The 12,403-nt window shown below is 40.1% G+C and overlaps 1 protein-coding gene across 5 annotated transcripts in view; it reads right to left on the reverse strand.

Moving 5' to 3' along the window:
• pde4ba (phosphodiesterase 4B, cAMP-specific a) overlaps positions 1-12,403 on the reverse strand; it is a 97,806-nt gene that overhangs the window by 38,376 nt on the left and 47,027 nt on the right. For 4 of the 5 annotated variants that reach the window (XM_029500930.1, XM_029500934.1, XM_029500933.1 and 1 more), the window contains exons 2-5: positions 8,848-9,042; positions 7,641-7,677; positions 7,302-7,372; positions 6,308-6,360 (exon numbers count right to left, since the gene is read on the reverse strand). In XM_029500930.1, the coding sequence (XP_029356790.1) occupies positions 6,308-6,360; positions 7,302-7,372; positions 7,641-7,677; positions 8,848-9,042 (356 nt within the window). Of the gene's footprint in view, positions 1-1,831; positions 1,841-6,307; positions 6,361-7,301; positions 7,373-7,640; positions 7,678-8,847; positions 9,043-12,403 lie in introns of all 5 variants that reach the window. The other variant, XM_029500931.1, reaches the window with a different exon arrangement.

The raw sequence follows: 12,403 nt of genomic DNA on the forward strand, positions 1-12,403 counted from the left end.
ATGGCAGTCTTTTAAAAATATTTCCCAGTTGAAGTCGTATTGCTTGAAGAAACTAAACATTACAGAACCTAATAGATGCTGTTATTCAGATAATGCATATTTTAAATGACGGAATCAAGACCTTTCATCCCAATCAGTGCCTCTGTGCTGAGAAAGTGCACTGCAGATTTATGAATAATAACAATCTTTAGACGTATGCTTTAACAACCAGCAACTCACTGATCCATAAAGAGATCAATGAGGTGTTCTTCATTCATTGCTCTTTGCCCTGACCTGTGAACCCCTGCTGACACCGAGAGGAGCTGAGACCAAACAACTGTTATACATGTCTCTGTGACTTGATGACACTATGGGGATAATTTTTCCTGCTCAACAAGAAATTGCAGCTGAGAAAAAGCAAACAGAAATCATGGATTGATTTAGTCTGCGTTGGGTCAATGGAGACACGACACATTCTTATACCCTAATAGTTGAGGATAGCATTTAGATTGGCACACTTACAAAAGGCAAAATTCATTATTTATTCTATCCAGAGTTTGTTTTCAGGCCTGCTCTGTATATCAAGTGCTTTGATGCGATTCTGTTATGACTAGGCACTCTGTAAACAAATTCAATTTGATTTGATTTGAGTATATGGGTTCTCAAGCTCATGAACAAGTGAGCTGTTTTTGTTTGTGTATTCATGTCTCCTGCTCTGCTTCTTTACAGATCACGTACAGGAGCTGCTGAGGATCCACTCGCTTAAAATGTGTATAATCTAAGCAGTTACATTACCGTAATTCACTAGTCACTTTGAATTTTGGGGGAAAACACATAAAACTGATTTCACCTCCAGAATTCTAATGTAAACTAAACGCTTTCAGAGCAGCACTGTCTTCTTCCACTGTTGTGTTGCTCTATCAAAGCGTTGCCCTCAGACCAAGCAAACGCTAGATGAATTTCCTGGTCACACTGAGACAAAGAGAGATGTTTTAAAAACCATACTGCCAAGAAGACTGAGCCTCATGTACCATGTAATATATAACACATATGTGTGGTGTTTTTCTACCCTATTACATAACAACTCCACATCGTCCACATACTTTTCAATTATGCACTTAACACACACCTATTGTTTGGTGTTGACCAAATACCAGCACCAGCTTTGAAATAACATGTATGGGTGTTTTTTTTTTTTTTTTTTGAGAAAATGTCATGGGGGCCAGCTCGCCTCGTGTGAAAACATCTACACAATGGAAAGGCACAATGGGATTTAAAAAGCCAACTCATTGACACTTTTCCACACTACCATGCAGCTACGCGCGCACACACACACACACACACACACACACACACACACACACACACACACAATTGACAGTGTTTTAGTGAAGGACCAGAGGAGGACAAAAGCCCTTTGCCTCACATATATCCTGTATGACAGCATTTCATCACGGAGTTCAACTGGAGCAGGAAGTCAGGTCATACCTTTATGGACCTCTCCCAGCCAAACACTGTGCAAATGAGACAGACGTTTTCATTGTAATGTTATGACATCACAAATCAAAACAGCTGCTTTGGGTGAGTGGTTTTCCATTATGTGGAAATTTTGAATACATCTGGAAGCGGCCCCAACTTACTTGTTTGTGACAGTGACGGGATGATGTCACTGCCAAAAAATTGGCCGTTTCAGTGTAACGCTCAATCGCTGTAGTGGTTAAAAACATTGTTGAGCAGATAATGAGAATAAAATCTGAAACAAGACTTTGAAGATTCCCCTGGCTGTGGATCATTGAATAGCCCTAGAGCTCTCCAAGAGACTTCTTCAGGTGGGGTACTTCAGGTATTTAGCCTTGGTGGGCTCGTTCACAAGGCCACTGATACACTGTTTGTTCTCCTGGTTGTTGTAACGTCAAAGTGGGCTGAGGTTAGGTGTGAACAACCGTGGCTGGAGTCTCATAAGGTCAAGTAAGTATGTTTACTCTCCTGGAAAGGAATGAGCAGCCAGCATTGTAGATGGGGGATCGTAAATGACGTCTGAGGCCTCTTCCTCTGATGAGGGATGGTTGCTCTACTTTGACATTGCCAGACTGCCTCATTCACTCCTGCCACCTGCCCTCCCTACTAAATATGAGAAGAGGGTGCCTTGTCCTGAAGAAATATTGGGATGCATAGGAAACCCAGTCACACAGACCAGGACCTACTCTAACCTCTCATGTGAACACAAGCTAAGAGCTCACCCTCCAACAAAGGGTTTGATTTGCAGCCAGTCATACAGGATACGCTGATCAAATTATTTATAGCTTTATTTGACTGAGATTATCGGCAGCATGTCCACCTTTATCTGGTGGGAAAAGATTAGTTTTTTCAGGTTGCCAAAGATTTCCGTGCACCATGGCACCAGACACATCAGTGAAGCACGATGTTGAAGTCGCGTGAAGTCATAATTATTTTTTAGTTCATTATTGAGGTATGTTGCAGATCTGTTGATTAAGCGAAAAAATGTTGAAGCTCTGGGAAAAAAAAAAAAAAAAAAATCTGAGCGGTAAGTAGGATGTATATTAAAATTATGTATGAATAAGAAATCTATATGTAAAGTTATTATAGATTGATAGATAAATAGATAATTTATTTATCCCAGACTTGGAAATTGCAAATGCAATATGTATACTTGTAAAGTGGTGGCAGATTGATCTTTTTTAAGACGGTGCGGCATTTCACCTGTGCCGTATGTCACCTGTGTTTTATGACTGCAATTGATTATTTTATGAATGGCATTCACACCATGCAAGATGTACAGCTTTTGCATCATGTCATCCATTTACCTGTTCAAAGAATTAGAAGAATTAGCTGTGTGCCATGAGAGAGGATGAAACAGGTTCATTGTGTCAGCATGTGCATGTTTGTGCAGTGAGTGGGCACAGACAATGGGCCTTTGTCTCTCTGCATCCTATTTTTTTTTTTTTTTTACACACCTCATCTACACACACACAGTACCTCCTGGCTTCCGTCAAATTACAACAGTTTAGAGACAGCAAAACAGGAACAATCTGATCTTCCCTTCCTGCCGCGCACTTCCTGCCCCCAAGCTCTCTGATACAGCAAGAGAAAGAGTGAGAGAGACCAGCAGATGGATTAAAAGGAAGAATGAAGACAATGAAAAGAAATCTAGACAGGTGCCGTGTGTGTGTGTATGTACATGTGCTATAGGTAAGCAGGCGAGTAAATTAAGTGTGTGTGTGTGTGTGTGTGTGTGTGTGTGTGCGCGCATGTGTGTATTTGCATGCACAGGAGGTACTCTGGAATGAGGATGTGGTGGATCAGGAGATCATATAAAAACAGTGGGACTGCGAGGGATGAGAGGTCTAGTCGGCAGGTACTAACAACGGAAATGTTTTTAAGGTGTCCTGCGTTCGCATATAAATCTCATCCAAAGTTCACTACTTATTTCACATGGAATTCGTTTGTTAGTGTTAAAAGTAGAAAAAAATTCTAAATGTATACATTGCAAAACATAACATTTGTGTCACCTTGTATTTATTTTTGTTATTATTGTTGTTGTTCTTCTTCTTATCATCATTAACACATTTCCTGCAGAGAGACCACGAAAGCCAATCATTTACTCCCCTGCTTACTTGTAGTAAATGTGGCTTCATACTTTGATGCTGTCCAAACATATTCAACAGGTGAAATGATCACCATTGATTGTCCTGTTACGATGGAACTTTTCAGCGGCTGGGATATATGAAGCAGCAAATGAACAGTTTTTTCCTCAAAGTTATTGTGTTGGAAGCAGGAGAAATATGTGAGTGTCAGGATGCAAATGAGTTTTTGACAAGAACAAGCCTAGAAGACTTAACCGTTTCCAAAACTGCAGCTCTTGTAGGATGATCCCAGTCTGACTGCTGACTCCTGTCCACCACCAAAAGTGCTTTTACAATGTGGATATGCCAGGTGCATGCCCGTCAGCTGTAGGAAGAAGACAAGGCACCACGAGGCACCATGCAAACAACACCAGCTGGCTGAAGCAGCGTAATTCTGCTGGGAAAATCTTGGGTCATGCCATCCATGTGGAGTGGGGAGCCCAACGATTTCAAGGTTCTGATTCAAAATTCTGCTGATTTCCAGACAATAGAGACTGTGCTGGATGTGCTGGACAAACAATTCCAATCCATGGAATGGTGCAAGATATCACAGCCGGCTCCAGATGTCTAACGGAGCCCATAATGTACCACGATGGGGTGTGGGGGGGCAAAATTTGGTCATAATGTTATAGCTGATGTGTTCACGTGTGTGTTGCATGTTCGCACATTGTAAATACGACTAAATTGGGGCTAAATCTACTGTTTATTTTCCCGAATAATTCTTTGTTTAACAAATGTCAGGCTAGAAATTCGTGAGGAGAGAAATGTTTGCGTGCAGATGAGAAGCAGACAGCACATGAAACAAAAACTTCAACTTGCTAACAGCAACAGAAATGATCAGAACAAGTAATTCAGTAACGACCGTGTTTGCCCTTCAACTTAAAGGTCACATTGTACTTTCTAGAGCTGGTTTACAAGATACACACAGATGATTCTTTTCCAAAAACTCTGACACACACACACATGCTAGAGACACATACACACATGCGAGCACATAAACTCACTGCACCTGATGAGCTGAGGTTCTGAAGAAGGAAACGAAACCTCAGTCCATCTGCTCAGACAGGAAGTCAACAGAAGCCACATACAGGCATTCTGACGTCAATCAGAGCCACAGGAACACCTCCCTCCAGCACACACACAGACACACACTCATCTGATGCATAAATGCCACAATAAACACTCATTCAAACCATATGCCATGTCAATCCACAATTGCAAAATTACATTACACTAATTTTGAATACATCAGTTACAACCTCATGATTGTGTTAACTGGCGCTTATTTTCCCACCTATAACTGCGCACATGCGTGGAGCATAAAGTGGAACTATCAAAGTAAACTGCTGCTCCCTTTGTAAAAACACAATTATGTACTCAAAATTGCTCAACTTGGCCAACTAAAAATGAAATGACATCTCATGAGATGATCTGATATAAGACCTATGTTTTATCTCTGTGGAGGAGGTGAAAAAAAAAAAAGCTTCTGTGAGCCACATGCAGAAGTTGAGATAAAAAGACTAAGACCGACACAACTGTTTTTAGTTTTCCAAGAAAACCATATAGTTGTTGGATGATTGACTACGCTTTCAGTTCTCAGTCTCCGGGTTACTCATCTCTGTCTTCTCTTTACACAACAACATATGTCATTGTTTTTAAGTACCAAGAGACTGCGGGGACATGCACAAACAGCTGTGAGGTTATAGTTCAGACACAAAAAAACCTATAATGGTATAGTCTCTTCAAATCAGAGCTTGTTAGACCTATTCAATAAACAAAAACAAATTCATGGTGATGAATTAAACCTATTTTTAACTAAAACCGTCTTGTTAATATTAAAATAATGCTAACTTTTAAAAATCAGTACAGTAACTGATATAATTCAAGATGACCATAGCTAGAAAGTATGACTGCTGCCTTTCAGTCAGCCGGGACGCGACACGAAAAAGGAGAAATCACTTTCAATCCTAAACACACAAAAGAATCTGTGCCAAAATCTGTGTGATATTTCCCAAGAGTACTAACACGGAACATCAGCTTAATGCAAATGATCCAGAAATACTACTTTTGAAATCTGCTCTTTGTGTAAATATTTTGTCCTTCAGTTTGGTTCAGTTGTTGTTCAGTTGTATTCACATGCTGACATACAAATACTGTATGCACATGCACACGCACACACTCAAAGAATATGAAATCTCTGACTAGCCAGTACGTGTGTACCTACAGTTACACACACACAGCTACTTAAAGTCAGAAGAACGGAGAGGCTTTCTCCCATCTTTGAATGCGCTGCTGTAATAGATCACATGATGTGCGTGAATCTGCATGTGCCTGCATGCATTTGACTGAGCTTCGAGCTCAACTGTGTTTGAACAAGGTTATTGAACGTGATGTCAACATACTCTGGATGACAATATTGGAGCTTCTTGACACAAAAAGTTGAAATTGTCATGTAGGCAAGCTAATGAGAGAGAGACGGTGGAGAGTGGCAGAGATTGAGGGAGGAGAGAATAATGAAAAGAAGAAAAAAAAAACAGATCAAAAAGAGAGTGACAGAGAGAGAGAGAGAGAGAGAGAGAGAGAGAGAGAGAGAGAGACAGAGAGAGAGAGAGAGAGAGAGAGAGAGAGAGAGAGAGAGAGAGAGAAGTCATAGCAGAAAAAAGTCATTTCTTGAAGTTTCCTACCTGGGAGACAGACTCTGGTGATTGGAGGCTGAGTTGTTGCTGCAGGAGACCTTCTGAAAGAAAGAAAATTATGTTACAAAACAAGCAAAGCCCAAGAAAGACACTGTATGCAGCTTTCATATTAAAAGAACGGATCCCCCCACATCTAATAATCTTTCACTTAATGACTAAAGTATTCAGTTAAAGTGTGAGTGAATCATTTCAGGAATTACCCTTAATTGCTCTCCAACAGGGGGCTAGATAAAAGCATTGATTTCTGCCCATCACATGGGCCTGTAGCATCAGAAGATTCTCCTCTAACCCTCTGCAAAAGAGTGATTGACTACATTTCCCGAAACATCACACTACTGTTTCTAATGAATCAGAAAAGGCGTAGGTTTTTAACTCAAAGCGGGACATTTCAAAAATATTGAAATATATAACATATTCAAAAATGCAGCGCTATTTTTAACGAATACCCTTTAGCATTTCAGGCACACACATATGCTTTCACACTGAATAGCAGAGGGAAGAAAACTGGCCTGAATAGAAATTCCCAGTGAATCTGCATCGGATGTCTCACTTCCATAGAAAAGTATGATGGCAAAGCGATGTACTGCTGCAGCTTTAAAGAACTGTGCCACTCACAGATATTGCGGACAGTATTTTCTGTAGAAGTTCAGACCACACTGGTATACCAAAACAAACTCTACTGCGGTGGCAACTTCACTAGAAAAAGCACTGATGAACACTCAAAAGTGTTGTTTATAAAATGTTTAAAATAGTAAGTGGTATAAGAACTATTTTGTGTGTATTACTGTTGGTAAATGCATTTCAGACCGTGTGCTGCTCAGATATAGTCTATTTAAAGTTCAACACTTCCACCTTCTGGTAAAATGTTGGAACTACAGTCTGCAGCTGTCATACAGTGATCACAGAGGAGAAGTTTGAGGGAAAAGAGATAAGCATACATCAACAACAAGGACGTTTAACAGCTTTATTCTATAGTACTTACTTGCTGGAGGCACATTGGACATTAGTCAGCACAGTGAAGTTATTCCTTACACTTCGAAGGCTTGCCAAAACCTAGAAAGGCAGGGGAACCAATAATGATGAGGATATTTTTTTACTACAATTACTTAGAATCCTTTGTATTTCCAAACAACAATGAGTTTCCATACCATAATCATAGTGAGTTAATCGTTCTAAAATGATGCAATTATAAAGCACAAAAATATTTGCGCTTCAGACGCGGATACTGTTCTATTTACTTTTATCTGTGACGTCACTCTAATAGCCCGCAATGCTTACATTGGATCCATGACTATAATTACCCACACGGTAAAATAATTACCTGAGCAAAAGGTGTTACGATCAGGTCATCGCCATGTCTGGAAACAGAAAAAAGAGACACCAAATTCAGGCTGTGCGACTGTATTGAAGTACAGTATACCGTAACCTGAGCTCTTTCTCCCACTGCGGTCAGGGGCAACAGGGAAATGAGTGACAACGACCGGGTCAGTCTCATTAGAGTAATTTTCTGAGGGAGAGGAGGACGGCCATGGGTCAGAAACAGGAGTCTCCTGTTCCAGAGGGATGTAACCTTGTAAGGCACTGAGTGCCAAGAGCAGCCTGTTTTTGTTAACTCTGACGGAGAAAAATACTTTTTTTTTTTAAAATATAATAATTACTGTGCTTCTCAAATCATGAGCATGTTATACACCGTCTAAAGTCATATAGCGGTGGGAGAAAGAAAGTATCTTGCAGCTGATCTACCACTAGTGGGCAGAACAGTATTTCAGAGACAGACCAACCATCCATAGCAATTTGCTGGTCACTGATACACTTCAGTGGAAAACAATATCATTATTTACAAAGAGATGTTAATTGTGTCAAAAAGAGCAATTTTGGAATTCTGTGTGTCATCCAATTTAAATTAAATAAAATAAATGCATATTTAATTGAGGCTCAATTAAAATGTGAATGTTAGCTTAATCATTTTACTTGGAACTTTGTTTTTGTTCTAATGATCATAATCATAGCATGTTTTAAAATAAATTTTACCCATATGCTAATCCTTCATTTTACTGCACTTCTCAGCTAAACAATTTGTTCTTCAATGCTGACTGATGGTCCAAAATAAAATAAGGATGATGAGCAACTGAGCAAATTTAACAATTAAACCAATTCAAGGAATATAAAGTACAAACTTCAAAACCTGTGCATGCTGTGGACCTGAGCATATACCTCAGTGCTGCCAACATGCTGTAATAATAACAGGATATAGAGGCCTCTTCACTTACTGCTTGAAGAATTTATGAATATTGCTCTTTTTTTTCCATTACACTCCCACTGTATATAACTTATTATTTTTTGTCTAGTAACCCTAACCCTAATAATGAATTATTACACTATAAATGCAGAATGAAATATAACTTAAATATGAATGGCTTTTGTTTAGAGTCCTGAAAACACTGTGATTATACACCTGTCAAATTCCGGCTTGTTAATACTTCTGTGATGTGTGTTTGCAATGTTTATTTCCATGTGTTCCAACTTACAGTTCAGAGGCGATGGAGGAGTTTCGTGACATGGACTTGGGTGAGAGATCATAGTCACTGTCAGAGCGGTAGAGGAAGGACTCTCTGCGCTGGTTATGACCAGGGAAATTAGTGTGGAGGACCAGACCAGAGCCGGGGGAGGCCTGCGGGTCCAGAGGGCTGCAGCTGGCAGATGGGCCATTCTCCACATCAAAACTGAAAAGAGCAAACACACACACTGTCTAAGGTCTATTTCACTCGCGTGACATGTAGAGCAATAAACTACAGATACATATGATTATTTCCAGTTTTCAGATTCTAGCCAACTGAATGTTTTCTGGCAGAATTAGAGTTAAAGATGACCAAATTCTATTCCAAATTTAATTGCCAGTATTCATTTTATCTCCTCAGAAATAGCAATTAAGCACTCCTACTCTAACCTTGAAAAATATCAACACAGAATTATGGTTGCCTCCTTATTGTGATAACATTTCAGGGAAGCATTCCTTCACTACACTCTCACACATGGCAAGGCAAGGCCAATTAATTTGTATAGCACATTTTATTACCATCGGCAACCAAGTGCTGAATGAAAAATTGCAAAACAAAGAAATCTAGAAACAAAATAGTAATAACAACAGTAATTATTATTAGCTAACAACTGTAAAAAGTGTGGTCTTGAGTTCAGACAGCAGTGTTACTCTAATTATGGAATTTTGACCCTTAGCACTGTGATGAATAGACCACTAGTAGGTGGATATGCACACACACACACACACACACACATCGAGCTGACATGACCAAGCAAGAAAGGGCAGAGTGACATGCTAGAGTGGACAGTGTTCATTCACTGAAATGGAGGATCCTACATTAATTAGGAGGCCGTGGAGCAACAAAGGAGGATATAGGAAAAAAAAGAACACATTTATGATGAAGATACCTTCCCTTTTTATGTGGGGAATTTTGTAAGGTACTCAAACCAACACAGACTAAGTACACCTTGTTTGAGACATTTGTTTATTTCTCAGGTTTATTTATCGTGCATTTTCCACTCGAGTTTGAATTTCTGCACGTCGGGTTCTTTCACTGCTTTGTTCTGCTGTCACTGATATGAGTGTATAGTAAACAAGCACCAGCAAAGGGACCGCTGGTTACACTACACTAAACTCAACAAGAAACAAGCACATAATATAAACCCAAAACTCTGTAATTATGGAGCTGCGTGTTCAGGTATTGTACATTTTTCTAATGTCGCTTAACAGAGCTAAAATGTGGACGATACTTAAAATGGACTTTTACTCTGAGGAATAAGATGTTGTTTTAGGTACATACTATACTATATTTTGCTGTAGATGTCCCTCTGCCAGTACATCAATTCCAATAAATCTTTAAATAGACATTTGACAGTTGTGATTTAATGGGTGGGAATTCGCATGCTCTTTATCCTTTTACGGAAAATGAAATGAGAATGCTCAACAAAAATACATTTACAGATGGGAAACCTAATGGGTAATAAAAGTCTCAATGTGGACAAAAATGAAATAAATAAGAGATAAATTTATATGGGCTGCACGGCAGCATGGTGGTTAGCACTGTCGCCCACAATAAGAAAGTCATGGGTTTGGTTCCCGGCCCTGGGTCCTTTCTGTTTGCATGTTCTCTCTGTGTGTGAAGGGGTTTCCTCTGGGTACTCCGGTTTCCTCCCACCGTCCAAAGACATCATGTTTGGGTTAACTGGTGACTCTAAATTGTCTGTAGATCTGAGTGTGAGTGTGAGTGGTTGTTGGTCTCTGTCTGTCTCTGTGTGTTGCCCGTGTGATGGACTGGCGACCTGTCCAAAGTGACCCCGCCCTCACCCAGAGTGAGCTGGGATTGGCTCCAGCACCCCCGTGACCCGAAAACAAAAAAGTGGTAGAGGATGGATTGACAGATAAATGTATATGCTAATTTGATTTGCTCAAACCCTCAGTGGTATTCAAAGTAAAGGAAGGGCTGAGATCAGTAGCCAGCCTTGCTGCCTGAGGCGTTATCCTGACTGAAACTAGGTGTAAAGCATTTTCTTTCCATAATGTTCTGTTTATGACTGTTTCTAAATGGAGTAGAATGGGACAATGAAATAAAAAAAAAAAGAAAAAAAAAAAGAAAAGAAAAGAATGAGGCAAGTGTGTACTTCACACTTGCACATGCATGCCTGTGCTATACATCATGCATTGAAAGCTTGATTACCTCTGCCCTCAGCCCTCAGGTCAATCCAGTGCTTTGTGTGTTTTCATCACAAGAAGAAATTACCAACTCTGGCGCCAGTCCTGGCGAGTCTAGTCAGCCACAACACATAGATCCCATAACTTTCCATGCTTTCTCTGGACCAAAGATAGAAGCCTTTCCTTTGACTTTGTAAATGATAGACAGTACCAAGGAAATTAAAATAGATGACCTTTTCAAGAAGACCTTCAATAAAATATAGCAAAGGCCTAGTGTATTGTAAAACGTCTCTGTACAGTAAGTGTGAGATGCTGTGAGAAGAAGCTGGTAACATCAGGGAGAGAAACTGTGTAAAATTCAGTGAAGTTTAAATTTAAGCCATAGGTCTATAGCCCATGCATGTTTCTGGCTAGCTGAACTGTCATGTGTTTAACTGCTGCCGGATCAACACATTGCATTGTGTCGCTGCTATTGTGTCTTTTTCAATTTCTTGGACTATTTATATATTTTTTTGTCTCAAAGTTTTTTTATTTTATTTATTTTATTCTCTGAGCTGATGGGCTGAGAGAAACCAAATTAAAATTTTTTGAGTGTCCTGACAATAAATATACTTTGACGTTGACTTGACTTTGACGTCAAGTATATACTGTCCACAAGATGAGTCACTTCCTCATTTTTAAAGTAGTCTGGCTCATTTCAGAAGGGAACATCCGGGGCTCAGGTGTTATGACGCAGCTTTGCACTTTTAAGGTAAGTTGAACAGAGAGGAGAAAAAAATAAAACCAGGAAGCTACATCACAGACCTCAACCAAGAGGGCTGTTGGTGTTTGTGTTGTGTATGCTATAACACGCAATAAAATGCTTGAGCACAGCAATGAGAAAAGTTTCATGCTGAAGCTGACGTATTGTCTATGCTTAGTCCATTGATTTTCTGGATGAAGGGTCAGAGAAAGTGTGGTTCATGAAGACTACTGATGGCAAAGAAAACAGGACAAAGATCACCCAGCCCGGAGGGTTCCACTCTAGAGCCATACAAATACCTGTTAGCCATGCCTTCACCCATGAGGCCCAGCTGGGTTTAACCCAAAAGGAGAACATGTGTCCATCCTAATAAGGGTGACCCGTCAATGGGAAGAACTGTGCTAATCCGGTGAATTGTGGATTGGACGACAGCCGAACCAATTTTATCGAGACGGGCTGGACTCGTTATTTTGCTTGAGTTGCACCACGTAAATGGTGGCAGTAGGATGTAGGTTTAGCAGTTAAGTTCCCTGACCTGCACCTTCAGGTCAGGGAGCGGGTCCTGACTGTGGTTGACGCCTAAGCGCCAAGCACTTGCTCAGAGTGCCTACCCTTTTTGCAGTCCCTGGGATTG

The sequence above is a fragment of the Echeneis naucrates genome, chromosome 4 (assembly GCF_900963305.1).
Source record: "Echeneis naucrates chromosome 4, fEcheNa1.1, whole genome shotgun sequence".
NCBI classification, from domain to species: domain Eukaryota; kingdom Metazoa; phylum Chordata; class Actinopteri; order Carangiformes; family Echeneidae; genus Echeneis; species Echeneis naucrates.